We start from the raw sequence: 23697 nt of genomic DNA on the forward strand, positions 1-23697 counted from the left end.
AGATTTATTTATTTATTTTGCACATTTATACCCCACGTTTTTCCCACAGTTTTGCAGGCTCAAAGTGGCTTACAATGTACTGATAGGCTATCGCCAGATCAGTAGTGATACGGTTACAATTAAATTAGATAGAACAGAAGAAACAGGGAAAGAAGTAAAAAAAAAAAAAATAGGGAAAGGATAAGAGAGATTAAAATGGTCCGTAGATATGTTGTTAGGAAGGACTTCAGGTTATATATTGAATCCTTGGAGTAGGCTGAACCTCTTTAGGCTGGAAGAGATGTAAATGGACCAGACACACCAAGATGACCTTGCATGATGGAAATGGAGTTGAAATCCGCTCCTTTATCCGTCCACTCCTGCTCCCATGGCATCTGGCACAACGACCCGCTCACTCCCTGACATCTTCCACGATAAACAGCTGAATGAAAAGTGGAAGCCAACAAACTCTCAAATCAGGCCGTTTTCGCAGTTGGAATCGGCAGGACAGCACTTTCCAAGAAGACCCAATGGTGCCGCCGCAATGTCCAATGACCAGCAACCGACCGAGCGGCAGGCCAACACCGGGGGGAGTAGCGTGGTACACGCTCAGACATCCTATGCCTACTTCAAAACGTGTGTGTGCTGTGAACTAAAAAAAATGTTCAATTTTTTTTTTTTTTGGGGGGGGGGGGGGAGGAGCGTGTCATAGGCAAAGAATTGGTGATCCTGTGTTAACCAGTTAACATATCTACATTATCATACGATAACTGGTTAGTTCATGGACACCTCATGAGCCTTCACCGTCTGTAAAATATGTGGTGGTAAGTGCTCACGTGGTAATTTAAAAACAAATTGGCCATATGACTGCAGTAAAAATGGCCTTGGTGTGTGGGGAAAACCCACATAAGGGTGCGCTAAAGACGTTTTGTTTCTACACCTTTGCAAGAGAACCTCAACGTTAGATGACAAAATCTAGGGGGTTTCTTTTTTTCCAATTACCATGTGCATATATTCATATATAGGGCCAGATTCTTTATAAGGCGCCTACACAATCCACGCGGTAAACATTTCCAGCTAAGCGTACTCTATAAGCGACACTTAGATTTAGGCGTGATATATAGAAAATGCTTAGTTGATATCTCAGCGCCTAAAACTACATTCCTGTGTTTACACCAACGAAAACATGGAGTAAAACCCTGCTTGTAGATTAACTACACATGTAAATTTTGGAACACCTATGAAACACTCATTTCCTCACCCATAACCATGCCGCTTTTGAACTGAATGCATTAGAATTTAGGCGCAGTTCATTACAGAATACGCTTAGTGAGTTATGCGGCTAAATTCTAATTATTGCCAATTCTCATTATTGCATGTTAGGTGCTGTTATCAATGCGGATTAGCTTCTTAAGCCAATTAAGTTGCGCACATTATTATGGAATACACTTAGGTTTCAGCGTGGAACGCTAGGCGTGCTGTATAGAATCCAGCAGATAATGTGTTTCTGGGGCCTGATATTCAAAGGTGCTACTAAATTTTAATAGGGCTGAATGGGGTTGTGGGTGAAAGATATTTGGTAAGAACCAATGTACACTAGAATACAGCTAATAATAAAGTGAGAGATTAAATGGTGAGGTGATAAGCACTAGAGGCAGTGAGCTGGATGAGGAATAAAGCGGGAACTGTAGGTGCTTTGATGATGGAGATAGTAGGGATCATTGTAGTAATGAGCAACATAATAAAGGCAGTGGTGATCATAGATTCTGAGGCAGTCAATCAGTCAGATGATAGGAGCAGCAGGGATCAAAGGTACAGATGCAGTGAGTCGGGCATTGGGGATCAGAGGTGATGATGCAGTCAGTTAGATGATGGGGGCAGCAGGGATCAAAAGTGCGGGTGCAGTGGATGAGGTGGACAGTGGGGATCAAAGGTGCTGATGCAGTGAATCAGATTTGGGGGCCAGTGGGTGGGGTTCAAAGATGCTGATGCAGTAAGCTGGATGAGGGGGACAGTGGGTGAGGATCAGAGGTGTTGATGCATTGAGTTGGATAAGGGGGCAGTGGGAGGGGGATCAGAGCTGCTGATGCACTGAGTTGAATGGGGGGGCAGTGGGAGGGGGATCAGAGGTGCTGATGCACTGAGTTGAATGGGGGGGGAAGTGGGTGGGGATCAGAGGTGTTGATGGAATTAGTTAGATGATGGGGACAGTGGGAATCAAAGGTGCTGATGCAGTGAGTCAGATTTGGGGGGCAGTGGGTGGGATTCAGAGGTGCTGATGTAGTGAGTCGGATGAGGGGGCCAGAGGGTGGGGATCAAAGGTGCTGATGCAGTAAGTTGGATGAGGCGGGCAGTGGATGGGGATTAGAGGTGCTGATGCACTGAGTTGGATGAGGGGGCCAGTGAGTGGGGATCAGAGGTGCTGATGCAGTGAGTCAGATTTGGGGGGCAGTTGGTGGGATTCAGAGGTGCTGATGCAGTGAGTCGGATGAGGGGGCCAGAGGGTGGGGATCAAAGGTGCTGATGCAGTGAGTTGGATGAGGGGGCCAGTGAGTGGGGATCAGAGGTGCTGGAAGTGTTGGACTCAATCCTGGATGTCACAGGACTCAGAGATGCTGAGGAAGCATCTTGAATGGTGTGGGCAGTGGGGATTGTAGTTTCTGATTAAGTACTTTGGATAATGGGGCAGTAGGGATTGTAGATGCTGGAGATAAAGTGCTAAATCCTGGAGGCAGCAGGGATTATAAACAGGCCAGGTGATGAAGGTAGTAGGGGTTGTATGTTAGATTGTAATCTCTGTCGAGCAGGGATTGTCTCTTCATGTTCAAGTGTACAGTGCTGCGTACGTCTAGTAGCGCTACAGAAATGATAAGTAGTAGTAGTAGTATGTGCTGACACTGGGAGCTGAATAATGGAGGAGGACAGGGATTGGCAGTGAGACAGATGAAACTGCAGGGCCTAGATCCTGGATAGAGCAGACATCATAGGTGCTGGGACAGTGATCCAAGTGAGGGCGGTAGCCAGGGATTTTAGGAGTTGAAGATTATGGCCTGGATTCCAATGGCAGCAGGGGTTATAGGTACCGGAGATGTTGGGCCCAAGGGGACTGGAGCTGATGGAGATGGTGGCGATGGGGATTTGGGTTCTGTGTCTTATGAGCAGAGTACATGTGTAATTTTAACTGAACACCATTCATGCTTCTGTTTTATTGTTTTCTATAGAAAATGCAGTGCATCCTGGGAGCAGCCCATCTGCTGGCAGGGCTAAGCCTCCGGACACAGATGTGACACCATTAAGAAAAGAGGAGAGGAAGGTAAAGCACCCTTGTGTTTAGTACTCTGTGAAACTTCACTTGATTTAATGTGAAGAAAGGACTTAGGATTCAGTTCCTGGATCAATTCTTTCACTCTCCTGGAGATACTGCGGAGGCAGTTTTCACAGCCCCGGGGGGGAGGGGGGAATGAGGAAGTCTCAGTTATTGCACCCAGTGACCACACTTAGGTCCATGATTTACAGCATTCTGAAAAGAGCCAGGTACACAGTATCCAGCTGAAGACCTCTAGGATCGATGAGCTGGATTTGAAGGCTCACTCTGCTGTTACTGTAGTAGAGGCTGGTTCCAGCTATGCTGGGAGCCCAAAGGAGCAAGAGGACCAGTGTGTTTCTTCTAGGAAAAAAGGTGCCGGTACTCAAATATCAGGCCACCCTTCAGGGATGAGGTGATCACTGAGGGACTCACCCCACAATAGCCAGGACCCCTGCAACCAGTCACAGAATCTATGACAAGGCAGAATGGGTGTGTAGAGGCTGAGCTCTTTCATTAAAACTTGGGGACCATGGGCCAATTTCAGCACACAATGGAAAAGGTGCCGGTACTCAGTACCCCCTCAAAAAAAGCCCTGAAGAGGACAACTGCCATAAACAAAAATTCAAATAGCAGAATGTGTTACAGGGTGACTCCTGGACCTGGGATTGAGGATCAGCAGCAGAATGTGTTGACAAGTGACCTCTGGAGCTGACAAGGGTTCAGCAGTGGAATCTGCTGCAGGGCAGACACAGGAACTCAGGGGAGAGGGAGTCGAGGGCAGAATGTGCTGCAGAACAGCCTCTGGAAGTGGGGGATCAGCAGCAGAATGTGTTCCAGAAAGTCCCCTGAATCTGTGATGAGGTACTGGACTGGGTAACAGAGGTGCTGCAGATTGTAGGCGCTTGAGATGGTGTAGTGGGGTCCTGAATATAGTGGGAACTGGAGGTGCTGAGGCAGTGATCCAGGTGATGAAGGCAATGGCAAAATATGTTGTAGGGTGGCCGTTGGAATGTAGAGGGAGCTAAGCAGCACCAGAAAATGTTTGAGTGGCCTGTAGATGTGGAGAATATTTTGGAAGATGGCCCTTGGAAGTGAGGGGAGTTAGTAGCAGATTTGAGGGATTCACCTGTGGATTGAGTTCTAGGACAGGAGGAGTTCAGCTGCAGGACAAGCCCTGGATCTGTGGGAGTGCACAGTGGAATGTGTCGCAGAGTGGCTCCTGAATTTGGGGAGGTCGAGCAGCAGAATATACTTAACTAATTGGATTTTTATGTTGCCTAATGCCTAATAAAGGGCGCCAAGCAACATACAGTAATCAATAGCGTTTTGGCGTCTTGGACCATGGGATGCTTTTCCAAAGGCTGTTGAGCAGAGATGGTGTCCATCTATCAAAGAAGGAAAGACGTGTCTTCAGCAGCAGACTGGCTAACCTACTGAAGAGGGCTTTAAACTAGAATCATTGGGGCAGGGTGATCAAAGCCCCCCAGGTAAGTACAAGCCCTCAGGTAAGTGAAGCATTAAATACCTCTACACAAATGGAAAAACAAAAACGGGTCAACATCTGGAAAGCACAGGGCCGGTCTTAGCAATTCCCACCTAGCCCAACCCCCACCTAGCCCCGCCCTTTGTTGACAAGATATGTTTTATTTCAAATAAAGACAAATCAAGCAAAATTTGTATAGAAAAACTAATTCAAACATGTAAAATGGTATAATAGGAAACCTTTGGGTTTAAAAAGCAAAACCATGTGCATGTAAGGACTGGATAAATGAATTAAAATGAATCCCCTTAATATGTAATACTTGGTAGCAATAGTGAAACAGTGATTGAATATTCACATAGCAAGCAGCCTGAGTCAACAGATTTATTTTCCACTGAGCATAATTAACTTTGTATGAACTTGGCTACTAATAATGTGCTGAACTGGACAATGTTGGCACATTTAGCCACACCCTTTTACTAGCCATGGCGCAAATAAACAGTAATCATTGAAAATATTACACCAGTACAGGAGAAGAAAAATAACTAGTTTTTTTTTCATTGTAAATAATTTCTGTAAGCTATTACAGCTCCAGAATACCCAAAATGACAAACCAAATTAGCATACAGACTCTGCATGCAGCACAATACCAGAAAAACAGGAAGAAACACATTGCTATACATTGCAAAATAAGATAGCAGATGTAAATTCTCAAATTGGACATATTCCAAACAATAAAATTAAAATAAAATGATTTTTTCTACCTTTGTTGTCTTTGTTTTTCTGATCATGTCCCAGTCTCTGATTCTGCTGCTCTCTATCTGCTCCCTTAACTCCACTTCCAGGGCTTCCTTTCCATTTATTTCTTTACTTTCCTCCTTTCTTCTTCATTTCTTGCCCTACATCCATAGGTAAAACCTGGGTCCTCCGCAGACTTGACTGGAGGAGGTATAGTGTGGATCCAGCTTTTGCCTATTTTCTCCAGCCATGTGCAGTTTTTCCTCCTCTTTTCCTTTTCCTCATCTCCGTCAGAATGCATCTCCTTCCTCTTTTTTCCCGCCCTTCCATCCAGATGCATCTCCTTCCTTTTTCTTCCCTCTCCTCCATCCATGTCCAGCATTTCTCCTCTCTCTCCTGCCCTCCATCCATGTTCATCTCTCTTCATCTCACTTCCTCACTCTTCTCCCCTCCATCCACGTCCAGCATTTCAACTCTCCCTTCCCCTCCATCCTTGTCCAGAATTTCTCCTCTCCCCTAAATCCATGTGCATCACCTCCTCTGTCTTCCTTCCCCTCCATCCATGTTCAGAATTTCAACTCTGTCCCCTCCCCTCCATCCAGGTGCATCTCCTTCCTCTGTCTTCCCTCCCCTCCATCTGTGTCCAGAATTTCTTCCCTCTCCCCAAAGTCCATGTGCATCTCCTCCTTTGTCTTCCCGCCCTCCATTCATGTCCAGCATTTCTCCTCTCCCCCTCCCCTCCATCCATGTGCATTTACTTCCTCTGTCTTCCCTCCCCTCCATCCATGTCCAGCATTTCTCCTGTCTCCTTTCCCCTTCATTCGTGTGCATCTCCTTCGTCTGTCTTTCCTTCCCTTCAACATTTCTCCTCTTCCCTGCCCTCCACTCTATCCATGTCTAGCATTTCTCCTCTCTCCCCTCCATCCATGTGCATCTCCAGCCTGTCTTCCCTCACCTCCATCCATGTCCAGCATTTCTCCTGCTCTTCCCTCCATCCATCCATGTCCAGCAACTCTCCTCTCCCCCGCCCTACCCTCCCATTCATGTCCAGCGATTCTCCTTTGCCCCGGCCTCCCCTTCCATCCATGTCCAGTGACTTGCCCCAGCCCCCAACTTACCCTCCCCTTTCAGTCCCCGAGTTTCAGTTCCAACCCCAGCCTACCTGCCCGTCCTCAGCTTTCCCCACAGCCCTCCTTTCCTTCCAGCCACCCTGCGTTTAAAAGCTCGCAGTGGGGAGAAGATTCAAGATGGCGGTTTAGAGCAGACGTGCGTTCGGTGTGCTCTTCTGCCCAAGAATAGGGTTGGAATCTGGCGCGCTCCTCATAGTAAATATGGGGAAAAGAAAGGGCAAAACTGGAGCCCCAACCTCCTCGGGCCCGGCGGTAAACCCCACCACACGCCAACCTACCTTAGAGGCATTTGGTATCCGAACGCCGGCGAATCCAGTAGTAACCTCGGAAGTAATTGCAATTCCAACGGCAAACAGCAGTTCGGAGGGAGTGTCTCTCAGCCCTCCTGCAGGTGAAACCCCGCCGCGACCCGGAAGCTCGACGGAGCGGTTATGCAGGGCCTCGGAGACGTCCGAAGTGAGCTTCGTTTCCCCGTTCCCTGGAGGAGGTTCGCTCATGGGTAGTCCCCCTGGAGGTATACCAACTGGAGCGGGGATGGTAGCATCTACTCCCACGCCGACCAGAGGGAACGCTCCCGGTGAGCAAGGCGGTCTGGTAAGACCTCATAAAGTCACACTTGACAATCTTTGGGACGCTATCCAAGGGCTCAATTCTTCCCTCCTTCAAATAACAGCCTCTCTTCGAGGGGAGACAGTGGAAGTGAAAAATAATATTGTATCATTGTCTAACAAGATGGAAGAACATACAAAAGGGATTGAGACTATAGAAGAGGAGGTTAAAAACGTTAAAGTGGTAATGGAGTCAGTAATTAAGGACAATGCTGCTAAAACGAGGAAACTGGAATATTTTGAAAACCAGCTTAGAAGGAAAAATCTGAGACTTTTGAATTTTCCTGTTTCACCTTTTATTTCTTCATCAGAATTATTAAAGAAATATTTCCAGGATATTTTAGGGTTGGCAGCAGAAAATCATCCACCAGTAACAAAAACTTATTATATAAAAAGAAAAGTAAGAAATACTGATCTGCCACCTCAAGAAGAAGTGAATCTCACAGAATTTCTAGAGACTTCTATTGAGAAAGAACGTGCAACTTTACTGGTTTCTTTTGCTCTTGAATTAGACAAGATAAATGTGTTGCGGTTATATTTTCATCACATAAATGACCTTTTCATGGGGGAGAAAATTAGTATTTTTCCAGACTTGGCTAAGGAGACTCAATTGAGAAGGAAGGAGCTCTTGACATTTCGGTCAAGGGTATTAGCCCTAGGGGCTACCTTCTTCATAAAGTTTCCTAGCAGATGTTGTATTTCCTTTGAATCTAATAATTATATTTTCTCTGACCCCAAGAAATTGCAAGAATTTGTGGTTAGTAGGGAGCAGATGAAAGGCCCTGTTGGTGTAGCTTCCCAATTAAGAACTGCTGCCTGATTGTTATCACTGAAGGAGCTTCTGCTCTTGATTTAAGTATATAATGTATGTTATGATATTAGTTTTTATAGTTCCTTGATCTTGAATCCGACATTGTGGGTGGAGAATGAAAGTATAATTCTTTATGTTATTTTGTGATTCTATTTGATTGGAATATTTCTACAATTTCTGTAATGTTTCTATATGGTTTTGTAATATGGAAATAAATAAAGAGAGTTATAAATAAAAAATAAAAGCTCGCAGTGGCTGCAGTGAAAACAACAAGCTCGCCTCTACCTTCCCTTCTCTCAGGGTGCCGCCTTCGCGGAAACAGGAAATTGCATAAGAGAAAGGCGGGACACAGAGAGAAGGGAAGGTAGAGGCGAGCCTGGTGCTTTCGCTGCAGCAGCTGCGAGTTTTTAAATGCAGGCGGCTGGAAGGAAAGGAGGGCTGTCGGAAAGCTGAGAGCGGGCAGGTGAAGACTGATTGGCAGGGAGCGGGAGGAAGCGCCACGGGGCCCCTGGAGGTGTGGAGCCCTGTGCGACTGCTCCTGTCGTCCCTGCCTAAGACTGGCCCTGGGAAAGCAGTATATAATAATGCCCAAAGTATGGGAAATAAGGTTTTACATCTTGAGGCTGTGTTGGAAGAGGCTGATTTGGATTTAGCGGTCACCACAGAGAGTGATTTATAGCAGGCTATAGACTGTTCAGGAAAGACAGGGTAGGAAGACAGGGAGAGGAAGTGGCATTATATGTTAAAGATAATATTAAAGCCTTACCATTGCAGGACCTACAGGGTAAGGAAGAGACACTGTGGGTCAGTCTGGAAAAAGGGAATGGCAAATGCATTTACATTGGTGTGATATACAGGCCTCTTTCACAGACAGAAGAAGTGGACAGAGATTTAATTGAAGACAATCAAAATAGAAATGTGAAAGGGGAAGTACTACTAATAGGTTGTTTTAATATGCCAGAAGTTGATTGGGGTATCCCTATTATGGGGTCTTTTAGAAGCAGGGAGATCCTAGATTCCTCTACAGGGGGACTAATCCAGCAGTTGGTAAAAGAAATCCACGTGGGATGGGGTCATTCTGGACTTAGTATGACTTAGTGCTTACTGATGGGGAGAGTGTTTCTTTCTTCTTCTTCTTTTTTTAAATTTGCATTTAGAAATTATACATTTCCAATAATTCAAAAGGAAATGAAAGAAAATAGACATCATGTCACTAAGACAATAGACTACAAAAATCTATCATAGAAACCAGAACGTAATTTTAGCCCCACATCATGACAGAAAATGGACCCTTACAATATACATTGAAAACAGTGTTAAAGAAAATAAAGATAACTTCGTAACTTCTTAGACTCTAAGGGGTTTGTTTACTAAGCCGCACTAGCAGCTTCCGTGCGGCATTGCCAACACAGCCCATGCGAAGTGAATGGGCTGTGTCGGCACTAGTGCACAGCCAGCCGCGATGGCGGCTTAGTAAACCTTGGTGTAAATTGTATATGAACTCCAATAAAGCTTCTCTTCTCCAGCCGTTTAGTCTCACGTTCTTGTAAAAACCTTTCTAACTGTAACGCATCGAAGAAAATATATTGTTTCTCCTGAAATGTAAGTAAGCATTTACAGGGGAATCGAAGGGAAAAAAAAAAGTGGCACCTAAGCCAACCACTCTATTCTTCAATGTAAGAAAGGTTTTTCTACGGCTGTGAGTGTTTCTTGAAACATCTGGGAAGATTTGAATCATCTTCCCACAAAACAAGTGAGACTTCTTTTTAAAATAAGATCTCAGTACCACTGACTTGCCAGATTCATTAAGGAAGGTGACTAATAAAATAGATCTGACTGGAATGTTATCTGCAGAATCCTCCAAAAAATGCTGTTAAATTAGCACTTACTGGCAGACCTGCACGAGACAGTTCATCCACTTGGTCTCCTTCCACCATTTTTTTTTTTAAATTAAGAACATAGTAACAGTTGACTAAAGCAATCTGATCAGAGTTAGACAAACAAAGGACATCCTTAAAATACTTCCCAACTAGGTCTCTGCCAATAAAAAATGAGTAATAGGAAAATTGAGAAATCGAAGATTCCTACTCCTTAAGGAATTTTCCGTAGCCTCTAATTTGTTATGCAAATAAAGGCTGTCCTTAGTGGCAGAGGTGCTAGTCGCTTGCAAAGGAACCATCTTAGTACCAACAGTTTGAACAGCGGAGGAAAACTGAGATATTTTAATATCTAATTCCTTAAACTTACGAACTGCTTCAGAAGTGAAAGAGCAGAGCTTCCAATACAGACTCAGTTCGTGAAACAACCATCCATATATCTTTTAAGTGTAATCTCAGATTGAGATAAAGAAGTCACTTCGGCTAATCCTGTTGGAAATGTTACGTTAGTTTATTTATAGCAGTATTTACACCCCACAATTTTCCAAAACGTATTGGATTCAATGTGGCTTATGTGGTTACAACCAGAAACAATGCTACATAGTGGTTTACATGATTATAACCAGAAACTTTGATACATAGTAGTGCACATGATTAACAACCAGAGATATTGATACCCAGCCAGGGATTTAAACAGTGTTGATTAACAACCAGAGACACTGGTATACATTTGTTCGCAAAATGGTTAACTTGGTGACTTACAAGCTTGTACAAAAGAGGGCTAGTTTTAAAAGTAGTTTGTCTAGTAGTACATCTGATCGAAATGATTTCTAGGAAAGGGGTTATGAATGTGACTTACATAGCTTAGACTTGGTCAGTAATGATCCTATTGATTGTACTAGTAAGAGTGTTCTGGTTAGATTCACGTCATGTCTAGGATGTGATGAATTTCTCGTGACAGGATTTTCCAAAGAAGAAAGCTTTTAGATGTTTTCTAAAGTTCAAATATTGCGTTATGCATCTTAAGTTTTTCGGGAGGGAATTCCATAGTTTCCAGCTCAGTTAAGAGAAACCAGCTGACTAAACAGAGTTGTATAATATTTTATGGCATAAGTACATAAGTATTGCCATACTGGGACAGACCAAAGGTCCATCAAGCCCAGCATCCTGTCTCCAATAGTGGCCAATCCAGGTTACAAGTACCTGGCAAGATCCCAAACCAGTACAATACATTTTATGCTGCTTATCCTAGAAATGAGCAGTGGATTTTCCCCAAGTCCATCTTAATAATGGCTTATGGACTTTTCTTTTAGGAAGCTATCCAAAACTTTTGTAAACCCCGCTAAGCTAACTGCTTTTACTACATTCTCTGGTACCGAATTCCAGAGTTTAATTTCATGTTGAGTGAAGAAACATTTTCTCCAATTTGTTTTAAATTTACTACTTTGTAGCTTCATCGCATGCCCCCTAGTCCTAGTATTTTTGGAAAGCGTAAACAGACGCTTCACGTCTACCTGTTCAACTCCACTCATTATTTTATAGACCTCTATCATATCTCCCCTCAGCCACCTTTTCTTCAAGCTGAAGAGCCCTAGCCGCTTTAGTTTTTCCTCATAGGGAAGTCGTCCCATCCCCTTTATCATTTTCGTCGCCCTTCTCTGCACCTTTTCTAATTCCACTATATCTTTTTTGAGATGCAGCGACCAGAATTGAATACAATATTCAAGGTGTGGTCGCAATTTGGGTAATGGAGGGTCAGGTAGTTATGCGCTGCTGGGTTTGTGTTTTTCAGCAAGAGATTGATTAATTCTGTCATTTATTCTAGCACTGTTCCAAAAATAATTTGGTATACCATGGTACATGTTTTAAATGCAATGAGGGCCCATATCAGGAGCCATTGTAAAGTCTGTAGTACTGGACTTGCTCTTTCAAACTGTGATTTCCTTAGAATGAGTCTTGCTGCTGTGTTTTGTGCTGTTTGAAGTTTGTTCAATATCTGTTCCTTGCAACCCGCATGGGTTAGGATCATAGATTGTAGCATTCTGAACACTTCTTTTGGAAAGTAGCTCCTTATCCTTCTTAGTTTCCACAGTATCTGGAGCAATCTGGATGACACCATGTTAGCCTGATTTTCAAAAGTAAGTTGTTGATCTAGGGTGATACCTAGAATCTTTAGTTGGTTTAGAATTGGGTAGTTGATTCCGTCTATCGTGATGTCAGATATGGTCTCCATACAATAGGGATGTGTGATCATTAGAAATTGAGTTTTGTCTCTGTTAAGTTTTAGTTTAAAAGCTGTTGACCATGATTCCAGGATATTGATTCCTAATTTGACCTTATCAATAATGTCTTTTAGTTCTTTGCTAAACAGAATGTAAATTGACATACCTTCTTCATATATGAACGTCAGAAATCCAATTTTTCTAGTGTTTTTGCTAATGGTATCATTTTATTATATTGAATAGTAATGGCAAGATGGATCACCACCGCAGATTGGTTGCCAGGTAGATGTTTTGGTATTTCCCATCTTAACTTGGCAAGTTCTTGATGTCAGAAATCCTTCAAACCAGTTGAATAGTGCTCCTCCAATTCCGATCGTATCTAGCAGACTTAATAGGATATGATGATGTATCATGTCGAAAGCTGAAGACATGTCGAATTGAAGCAGTAATATTTTCTTACCTGTGCCGAGTTCCTATCTAAAGTTTGCTATCAATGTTGTTAGGACTGTTTCTGTGCTATAGTGGGGTCTGAATCCGGACTGCGATTTATGGAGTAGAGAGAACTTGTTCAAGTATTCTATTAGCTGTTTTGCAATTATTCCTTCTATGGTTTTGGCTATGAAGGGTATAGAGGCTACTGGTCTGTAGCTTTTGACATCTGTCTTGCTGATCTTTGTGTTTTTTTGGGATGGGTGTCAACATTATGTTGCCTTTGTCTTTAGAGTAGTGTCCCTCTCCTAGCATGAATTGTGTGAAAAGTGTGAGGTGTCTTACAAAGGAGGGGAGACTTCTTTTACAGCATAGTTTGAGGATATGCCCATCATGCAGTGGGCTGAAGCAAATTTTAGCAACATGTGATGGACAAGTATATTGTCGGGTTTTTCAAATATCCAAAGTCTGTCGGCAGCTATTTCCACTCACTGGTTGTTGATTTTCTCTTTGAAGTTGTCAGTGCCTATTCCACTGTCTATGAGACCTTTCCTCAGGTCTACTATTTTGTTCTCAAAATATTTGGCTAGATTTTCTGCTGATGGTGGGTTTTTGTTGCTCAAGGAGGAGGTGTCTAACCTGCTGTTGATCACACCATGTAGCTTTTAGTGTTTTGTAGTTTTCTCCAATTTGCCTGCTATAGAATAATGCAATAGAATCAATTTGATCTTATAGTCTTTCACTGCCCTTTTCCAAGTTTGTTTATTGTCTTGTGATTTATTTTTGTTTTCTGCATGTTCTTTTCATTTCTCCTAGTGTATTATCAAATCATGGGACTGACTTCTGCCTTGTTTTCTTTTTTGTTCTTAAAAGGGCTTCTTTGGTCCCATTCCGAGATAAAAATTAACCAATGATTTTTGTATAGGTTTTGTCAATATTCGTCCCCATTTACCTTACCCATGTTCGGTACGTTCAGTTTGGTTCCTTAACTTTGGTCTTATTCTCCTGCCATCTAAGGGTCAAGGTTAGCCTGTAGTGATCTGACCATGGGACGACTTCCCAGTTGATTTCCTCAAACCTGAATATTTTGTTTTCTTGTAGTTTGTAAGCTATTGTGTCTAAAGTGTGACCTTTTATATGTGTGATTAGGGTGAAATGGTGTTGAAATTTCCATTGTTGTAGAAACTCATTGTAGGATTTTCTGTTTACTTTGTCTAGGTTTTCTAGGTGTAGATTCGTGTTCCTTAGTAGTATAACATTAGGGTAGGTGACGCACATATTTGAGGTAAGGTCCGTGAAGTCTAGCTGCGCTTCTGTTTGCCAGGGGGACGATAGAATAGAATGCAACATAGTTGGTCTTGTAGTGTCCTGGATTTTACATGCAAATATTTCTAAATTACGAGTGTTTAGTTTGGATATAATTTCAATGTTGAGGAAGGAACTATACAAAATTGCTATCCTGCCATCTTTAATTTTACCCCTTGCCATATGTGTGTTTTTGTTTCCTGAAGGACATAAGTCATTTATGGCTGGGTCATCTTTAGATCGTAGCCAAGTTTCTGTTAGGAAGACCATCCCTAGTGATTTTTCCTCTATCCAGTCTCTTAAAATATCTAACTTATTTAGTACAGATCTGACATTCACATATCCTACTGGCATGGGTAGATAACTTTCCTCAGAGTGTCTTACACATTTGATTGGGATCAGTGGTGTTTGCCTATCATGTGCCCACTATTTTTCCCTTTTCCGGGGCGTCTTATTCCTTTCGACCTCGGAGGGTTGCAGTCTCGCATGGTTAACGCACCTCCTTTTTTTGTATGAGTGGTCTTTTATGTGGTGATTTGAATTGGACAGGATTAGTATTTGAAAGCCCTCGTTGTACTTAAGTCCTGCAGAGCATATAACTAGGGATAAGATTAGTACTAAGATTGAGTCTTCCAAAACAGGATATTCTCCCCATTTCAGTTGTATTGGTTTGAGGCTCACTACGACTGGTGATTATCAATTTTTGATTTTTACATCTAAGTTCTCAGTTGATCTCAGTGTTGCATAAAGAAGGGCAGGGAATGTTACCATCGATGCCTGGGGTGAGACACCTCAGGAGTGGTGTCTCTTGATGTTTCTGCTGTGGTGATGTAGTCTGAAATTTGCCATGGTGATGTACTCTCACGAGTTGAGGTAGTACCTGTATATGCTAAGTTTATGATTATTTAAGCAGTCTTACATTACAAGTGTACTCACCCCAATACAGTTCGGAGATTACTATAGGTTTACTGTATCTGTAAATCTAGCTTTGGGTTGGTGCATTTGAGTTGTTATCTTGGTGTCTGCAATCTTTTCCTATTTTAATCATATCCCCCAGAATTTTGTTTTCCACTGTGGTTGCATGTAGTAATATATAAAACAGATCAGGGCTTATCATCTTTAGCATATATCTAAAAAAACACTGTGCTTATAGGTAGAGTGACTTTTATTGCACTTGGCCAGTGGGTTCAACTCCCTCTGCTCAGTATCATGTCTAATTGCCTTTTCCTTAGGGCATGGGGGCAGAGAGTTGGGAGGGGACTTTGCTATGTCCAAACCCAAAATATAGGCACTCACCTGGGGTCCAGCACTGTCCTGGCTTCTTGAGGGAATTGAGTGGTTCTCTGCTCAGCATTTTCATGACTCAGTTCCTCATTTGGTTTACTGAGGCTGAATATTGCACTCAAGGGGGGGGGTGGGGGGGGAGCCAAAGAAGCTGCTCCACTCCCTCTGGGCTCCAATGTAGTCAATTCCACCTCAGTCTCAGTTGTGTCTAAAATGAGCTGATTGGAGTGCTCTCTTTCCAGTTGCAGCTTGGGTTGACAGCTGAGCCAATACAGCTTTGGTCATATTGCATGCATAAAGTTTATTTGTCCCTGAAGGGTATCACCATGCTTCTGAGGCGCACCTTGTAAGGAGACAGATTGCATTAGTGTACCAGGCTGAGCTGACAGAGTTCTGGCAACAGGGCTCAAAAATGCGCCTCAGAGGAAAGGGATGTAACACCTTCTCTAACCTTAGTAGACACCATCGGATGCCTATCCATCGGTCCAGCCACTTTAGGAGTGGACGTATTTACTACCTCTTCCTTGTCCGTCTCTTTGTCATTTTAAGGAAAGGAAAACATTCACCACTCTCATTAGTTCAATCAGTCCTCTCCATTGCATTACATTCTCTCCGGCTCCTTGGAAGCTCCAAGGGGCTCCCAAGGAGCAAAGTGTGTCCCTTTGGGCACACCCCTTCAGCCACGCACCTGCGGCCATGCACCACAAAGGCAGCACCCTTTTGTAGCTAGAAGTAGAGAGGGGTGTCTTTAGATGATGTCAGACACTGTCACCACTGTACGACCATGGGAAAGATGACAGCACTCTCCTCGGCCCCAGGTCCGGGTAGGTCCTCTCCTCTCATTGGGAGAGTGTTTTTGATATTATAGTACGTGATTATCTGGCATCCAGTGATCACCAGGTGATGTGGTTTAATATTAAGACAGGTGTGGAAAGGGTTCATTCAAAAGTGAAGGTTGTAGAATTCAGATAAACTAACTTTGTTCAGATGGTGGATTACCTCAAGGAATTGTTGTCTGGATGGGAACATCTGGAAGAAGTTGGAAAGCAGTGGGAAAAACTGAAAGGAGCTATTATAAGGGTAACAAACCTTTTTATAAGGAAAGTAAATAAAAGGAAGAGGAAAATGAGGCTGCTTTGGTTTTCAAATGTAATAGCTGCTAGTTTAAGGTGGAATATCAAGATTTCCTAATAATTAAAAATAAAATAAAATACCTAAATAAATAAAGAAGTTAGCCTTTATAAACTACAAGAGATCGCAGAAAGAGGAAGACAGGCAACAATATCTGAAAAAGCTAAGAGAAGCTGGTAGAGTAGTCAGGAAAGTAAAGATGCAAATGGAAGAAAAAAAAATAATCAATATGGTAAAATGGGGCAGGCAAGACATTTTTTATATGTGTTAGTGATAGAAGGAAGTGCAAAAGTGGCATTTTGAGGCTCAAAGGTGACAAAGCATTTTTTAGATATGTTAATGATAGGGGGAAGTTCAAAAGTGGCATTTTGAGACTCAAAGGTGAAAGGGAAGAATATGTAGAAGCTGATAAAGATAAGGCAGAATTGCTAAAACAAATATTTTTATTCTGTGTTCACAGCTGAAAGGCCAGAAGCAGGACCACAAAAGATAAACACAAATAGGAATGAACGGGGTGGTAGTCCCTGAACGATTTCCAGAGGGCTGTGTTTGAGGAGCTGGCTAAATTAAAAGTAGACAAAGTGATGGGGTAGGATAGCATACATCTGAGAGTACTGAAGGAACTTAGAGAAGTTCTAGCAGCTCCGTTGGCTGACCTTTTCAGTTCTTCTCCAGAGTTGAAAGTGGTCCCAGAGGACTGGAGGAGAGCAGATGTGGTCCCTTTCCACAAAAGCAGTAATAAGGAAGAGGTTGGGAACTTCAGGCCGGTAAGTCTGACTTCTGCGGTAAGTAAATTAATAGAAATGCTTTAAAACAGAGAATAGTAAACTTTTTGAAATCCGATAGATTACAGGACCTGAGGCAACATGGTTTCACTAGAAGCAGGACTTTGACAAATCCGATTAATTTCTTTGACCAGGTGACCAGAGAGTTGGTTTGAGGGATAGCGCTAGATATGGTGTATTTGGATTTTAGCAAAGCCTTTGATACAGTTCCGCATAGAAGACTAATAAACTGAGTGCCCTCAGTATGGATCCTAAAGTGACCAACTGGTTTGGGAGCTGGTTGAATACATGGCGACAGAGAGTAGTGGTAAATAGAGTTCATTCTGAGGAAAAAGATATTACCAGTGGTGTACTGCAAGATTCGGTTCTTGGGCCAGTTCTTTTTAATGTTTTTGTAAGTGATATTGCTGAGGGGCTGTCTGGTACGGTTTGCCTCTTTGTGGATGATACCAAAATCTGCAATAGGGTAGACACCGCTGATGGTGTGGATAACATGAGGAAGGACTTAGCAAAGCTAGAAGAATGGTCTGGAATTTGGCAGCTAAGATTTAATGCTTAAAAATGCAGGGTCATGCATTTGAGCTGCAAAAACCCAAGGAGATGGTACAGTTTAGGGGCGAAGAACTTTTGTGCACGAAAGAGGAGCAGGACTTGGATGATCTTAAGGTGGCCAAACAGGTAGAAAAGGCAATGGCAAAAGTTAGAAAGATGCTTGGGTGCATAGGGAGAGGAACAGCCAGTAGGAAAAAGAAGGTGATGATTCCCCTGTATATGACTCTGGTGAGACCTCATTTAGAATATTGTGTACAATTCTGGAGACCACGCTTTCAAAAAGATATAAGCAGGATGGAGTTGGTCCAGAGGGCAGCTACTAAAATGGTCAGTGGTTTTCGTCATAAAGCTTATGGGGACAGACTTAAAATTCTCAATATTTATTCCTTGGAAAAAAGGTGGGAAAGAATTTGATAAAGACATTTAAATACCTACATGGCATAAATGCACAGGAGGTGAGTCTCTTAGCTCTGGAACAAGGGAGCATAGGATGAAGGGGAAAAGGGATAGATTCTGAAGTAACCTGAAATACTTCTTCATGGAAAGGGTGGTGAATTTGTGGAACAGCCTCCCGGTGGAACAGGTGGAGATGAAAATAGTACCTGAATCCAAGAGAGCTTGAGAAAAGTACATAGGATCTCTAAAGAAGTGATAGGGAGAGTAGATGGCATGGACGGGTATACTGGATAGGTCATATGTAACAGAATAAAATATACAAGAAATATGAAATAAAAACAAAAAAAATATTACAAGGTAAAATTACAGAAGGAAAGTTATTCCTTTATCATGAATGATTAGTACGATCATCAATAATGAGTGTTAGAGTGACCACTGCATTTAGGGGAAGAAGGAAAGCCTCCGAATACGTTCCAAGACAATCCCTAGATCTGGGTGGAGGGGTAAGCTGCAGAATAAGTTGTCAAGAAGTCAGCAGTGGGACGGGTTGTATGAATTATTTTCCTTTTTGTATCTTTTTTTTTTCCAGATGAAAGCAGCCCGTGTTAAGTTTGATTTCCAGGCAGAATCTGTGAAGTGAGTATACTACTGCTTTTCCCCACCCCCCTTTCTCTTCTGATCTGCAGAGCTTTACTCCCTATGGTTGATTACAGTGGTGAGAAAAATGTGACAGTGATGCACAAGGTAAAGGAACAGGATGTCATGAATACTGCAATGTGATCAAATGGGCATTGGAACATATCACATGTTGTACGAGAAGATCACCAGTGCGTGGGGTGGGGGTAGGTGGAGTATTTAGAGCCTTAGACGTCTGAGCCAGGATAGTGGGGAGGTGAGGGACATTGGAAATCAGTATTAAAAAGAAACATGAAGGACGTTGGAAGTCATTGCTTCCAAGGCCGACTTAACCATTGGACCAGGTGAGGCTCTGGCTTGGGGTGCCAATAATTAAGGGCGCCAAAATACCCAGCCTCTGACCTCATCTGGTCTATAGGTTGAGCCTTCCCCTCCTTGGTCCGGTCTCTCCCCTTATCTCCTGCCCCTCCTCACAGGTCTGGCACTGCTCCCTCACTTCTCTCACTCCCCCACCGTCCTGTTAAGTTTACATCGGTTGCCAGCAGCAGCAGCATGACAGGCTGCCTGCAATCAGCCCCTGGGTCTTCCCTCTGCCACTTCTTGCCTCCACTGATGCAATTTCCTGTGGGCAGGATGCAGTAGAGGGAAGACCCAGGGGCTGGCTGAAGGAGTGAGCGAGGTGAGGGTCAGGAGCAGTGCTGGACCTATGGGGAAAGGGACAGAGGAAGGGGAAAGAGAGATTGGATTGGGGAAGGGGGAGGATGCTAAACCCCTGGGTGGGGAGGGTGGCTGCCATTGCAAACTGGTTCAGGTTGTCACTATCCTTTGAGCTGGCCCAGATTGCTATTATTATGAAGGGGTGGGCAGCTGTAGAAGTCAGTGACATTACGGGTGGTGAGCAGCATTCAAAGTCAGTTCTAGTTTGGGGAACTGGACAGCATTGGAAATCCAATAATATGGGGAATTTGGGAGGTGTTTGAAAACTCCAGGGAGGAAATGACATGACCCTATGAGGCAGAAGGGTAAAAGAAGAGCTCAGACCCATGGCCCCTATAATTTAATTTAGAACCTTTTCCCCTAAACAAGTACAGAGAAAAAGTATAGGAGAAACATAGCATGTCTATAAGGTGGAAAGATGGTATACACATCCTTATTAAATACCAAACACAGCCAAATGGTTACAAAATAAAACATATCACAACACGGAATGGCCATTACAATCCATGCACCTCAGCAGAACTTGTGAGAGACCTTAAGAAGGGGCCCGGATCTTCAGCAAATTTTTTTTTTGTTACATTTGTACCCTGCGCTTTCCCACTCATGGCAGGCTCAATGCGGCGGGCAATGGAGGGTTAAGTGACTTGCCCAGAGTCACAAGGAGCTGCCTGTGCCGGGAATCGAACTCAGTTCCTCAGGACCAAAGTTCACCACCCTAACCACTAGGCCACTCCTCCGCACCGCCTTCTGTCCAGCAATAGTTCATGCATCTGGTATCTCCACATTATAACTACTGGTGGGTCTGGATATATTCCTCTGAATCATAATACAGTTTTTTGCAATAAGACATGTTTTGCAAAACCAAAAATTCACCCAACTCTAAATCATCTATATAATCCAAGAGACATATCTCTAGTAGTCATGGTAATGGCTCTCTGACCAAGTGTTCGAAGTGTAGAAAACCGTTCATTTAAACAAATATGCTTATTATCAAACAAAAAGAGAGGAAGGCCAGGAGAGGTCAAAGATGGCAGCAAGCAGAGGTGCAGGAGGGAATTCAGCTGTGCTTTGTGGGACAGAAAGGGAGACAAGCAATAAGTGAGATCTGCTGCCTCCAAGAGAGGATTTCCATGGATAGTGTGAAGCAGGATTCTGCACTAGTGAAAGCAGATCTAATAGAGATAATGATGATGGGGGAAATTAAGGCAGATGCTGCGGTTCTTGGAAGGCATGTGGAGGAGGTGGAAGGTAAATGCGGTGAGCAGGAGGAGGCAGTAGCATCAGTGAGCAGCCCTATCAAAGAGTTGACCGAAGCCAAATTAAGGCAGATGCTGCGGTTCTTGGAAGGCATGTGGAGGAGGTGGAAGGTAAATGCGGTGAGCAGGAGGAGGCAGTAGCATCAGTGAGCAGCCCTATCAAAGAGTTGACCGAAGCCAAGTGGTTGAAAAGCTTGAGGATATGGAAAATCACTTGATCCACAATCATTTGCGCATTCGGGAATTGCCAGAAACTGAAGCCTACAATGAGTGCAAGGCTAAAGGTTTGCTACCAGGTCCTGGCAGCAGATGAGAAGTCCAACGTTGGTGTGGACTTGAAAATAGACAAGGTCCACAGAGCTCTGGGAAGACTGTGATGAATGTGCCAAGGGACAGTGTTTTCTGTATTCATGACTTAAAGAACATCAGGAAAAATGTGTGCTCTGAAACTCTTGACTGAGAGGACAAAAGCACTGCTATTTTCCTGACTTGTTACCAGTGAGGATGAGAAGAGACCCCCCCCCCCCCCCCCCCAGGACATTACAGCAAAGCTACAACAGGAAAATATTCAATAACTATTATTGTTTCCATTTGGACTGACTTTCATGGTAAATGGAATCACCAAGTGAAAATGTCAGAGGAAGCCTGTGCAGTATTGCATGAAGGAGGGGTGAAAATGGCTGAAGAAGAGAAACAATGACCCAAGAGGGGGCCAGGAAAGTAGCCGAGGGTCACAAAGCCAAGGCGTTGATGGAAGTGCAAACAGGTAAAGAGCATGCTGAAGAGAAGAAGCAGATAAAAAGGAACTTTTTTGAGAAAGGGAAGGATGTACACTTAAATGTAGGGGGTTCTTGCTAGGAGTTAATGTGCGGATGAGGAATGATGTGGATGTATGGGAGTGGAGGGAGGTGAGTTTAACATTGGTGGAGGGGAGGCAAGATGAAGATGGGAATGTTTTTATTATCGGGATGGGCAGGGTGGTCGGAGGGGGTGCGTTGGAAGATGGGATTATTATTGAGGAGAGAATCAGAGATGATGCTATGGGGGGAGGGAGGGATGGAGGAGGAAGGGGAAGAAAGGTGAGGTCAATTAATATTTGGGGTGGGGAGGCAGGGAGATTTTGGGGAATGAGGACAACAGGCTGTTCTCCTGGAATGTGAATGGTCTGAACTTCAGGTCTTTAAGGAGGCCAAAAGACTGGAGGTAGATACTCTATTTCTGCAAGAGACATATTTAAAAATAAGGGATGAACATCTGTTACTTACAACATAGATATCTGGCAACAAATAGACAAACACACAGAAAAGGAAGCGTCAGTATTTTAATTAGTGGCAAAAGGAAGGTGGACTTCACAGGGGAAGTAAAGGGTGTACGGGGGGGGGGGGGCGCTACATTATCCTGGGGGATAAGGTGGATGGGGTAAAATTTACACAGGTGAAAGTACATGCACCTAATTTGGAAAAAGAAGAATTTTATGACGTTAGGGGAAGGGAAAAAGAGTGTAATAGTGGGAGGGGATTATAATCTGACCCTTAACCTAAAGCAAGGTAATGTGGGTAGTGAGGGATTCAACTTAAGAAAGCAGAGAAATAAATAACTACTACTACTACTACTACTTAACATTTCTAGAGCACTACTAGGGTTACGCAGCGCTATACAATTTAACAAAGAGAGACAGTCCCTGCTCAAAGAGCTTACAATCTAATAGACGAGTGAACGGTCGGTCCAATAGGGGCAGTCAAATTGGGGCAGTCTGGATTCACTGAACGGTAAGGGTTAGGTGCCGAACGCAGCATTGAAGAGGTGGGCTTTAAGCAAAGACTTGAAGACGGGCAGGGAGGGGGCTTGGCGTAAGAGCTCAGGAAGGTTGTTCCAAGTATAGGGTGAGGCGAGGCAGAATGAGCGGAGCCTGGAGTTGGCGGTGGTGGAGAAGGGTACTGAGAGGAGGGATTTATCCTGTGAACGGAGGTTACGGGCGGGAACGTAAGGGGAGATGAGGGTAGAAAGATAGTGAGGGGCAGCAGACTGAGTGCATTTGTAGGTAAGAAGGAGATGCTTGAATTGAATGTGGTATCTGATCGGAAGCCAGTGAAGTGACTTGAGGAGAGGGGTGATATGAGTATATCGGTTCTGGCGGAATATGAGACGTGCAGCAGAGTTCAATCTGTTCAGAACATAATACTATTAGGGGGGATAGATGGCTAAGTGGGAGGCCGGTGAGGAGTAAGTTGCAGTGGTCCAGGCGACAGGTAATGAGAGCGTGGACGAGAGTTCGGGTGGTGTGTTCAGAGAGGAAAGGGCGAATTTTGCTGATGTTAAAGAGGAAGAAGCGACAGGTCTTGGCTATCTGTTGGATATGCGCAGAGAAGGAGAGAGAGAAGTCAAAGATGACTCCGAGGTTGCGGGCAGATGAGACGGGGAGGATGAGGGTGTTATCAACTGAGATAGAAAGTGGAGGAAGAGGAGAAGTGGGTTTTGGTGGAAAGACGATAAGCTCGGTCTTGGACATGTTCAGTTTCAGGTGGCGGTTGGACATCCAGGCAGCAATGTCAGATAAGCAGGCCGATACCTTTGCCTGGGTCTCCGCGGTGATGTCTGGTGTGGAGAGATACAGTTGGGTGTCATCAGCATAGAGATGATACTGGAAACCATGAGATGAGATCAGGGAGCCCAGGGAAGAGGTGTAGATTGAGAAGAGAAGGGGTCCAAGGACAGATCCCTGGGGAACACCAACAGATAAGGGGATGGGGGTGGAGGAAGATCCATGAGAGTGAACTTTGAAGGTGCGGTGGGAGAGATAGGAGGAGAACCAGGAGAGGACAGAGCCCTGGAACCCAAATGAGGACAGTGTGGCAAGAAGTAAGTCATGATTGACAGTGTCAAAAGCGGCGGATAGATCGAGGAGGATGAGGATGGAGTAGTGGCCTCTGGATTTGGCAAGGAACAGGTCATTACAGACTTTAGAGAGTGCTGTTTCTGTCGAGTGAAGAGGGCAAAAACCGGATTGAAGCGGATCGAGGATGGCATGAGAGGAGAGAAAATCAAGGCAGCGGC

At 43.8% G+C, this 23697-nt stretch overlaps 1 protein-coding gene across 2 annotated transcripts in view; it reads left to right on the top strand.

Annotated features, from left to right (window-relative positions):
* SORBS3 (sorbin and SH3 domain containing 3) overlaps window positions 1-23697 on the top strand; it is a 147510-nt gene that overhangs the window by 106917 nt on the left and 16896 nt on the right. For both annotated transcript variants that reach the window (XM_030202023.1, XM_030202024.1), the window contains 2 exons: window positions 3201-3292; window positions 18624-18670. In XM_030202023.1, the coding sequence (XP_030057883.1) occupies window positions 3201-3292; window positions 18624-18670 (139 nt within the window). The remainder of the gene's footprint in view (window positions 1-3200; window positions 3293-18623; window positions 18671-23697) is intronic.

The sequence above is a fragment of the Microcaecilia unicolor genome, chromosome 4 (genome assembly GCF_901765095.1).
Source record: "Microcaecilia unicolor chromosome 4, aMicUni1.1, whole genome shotgun sequence".
In the NCBI taxonomy this organism is placed as follows: domain Eukaryota; kingdom Metazoa; phylum Chordata; class Amphibia; order Gymnophiona; family Siphonopidae; genus Microcaecilia; species Microcaecilia unicolor.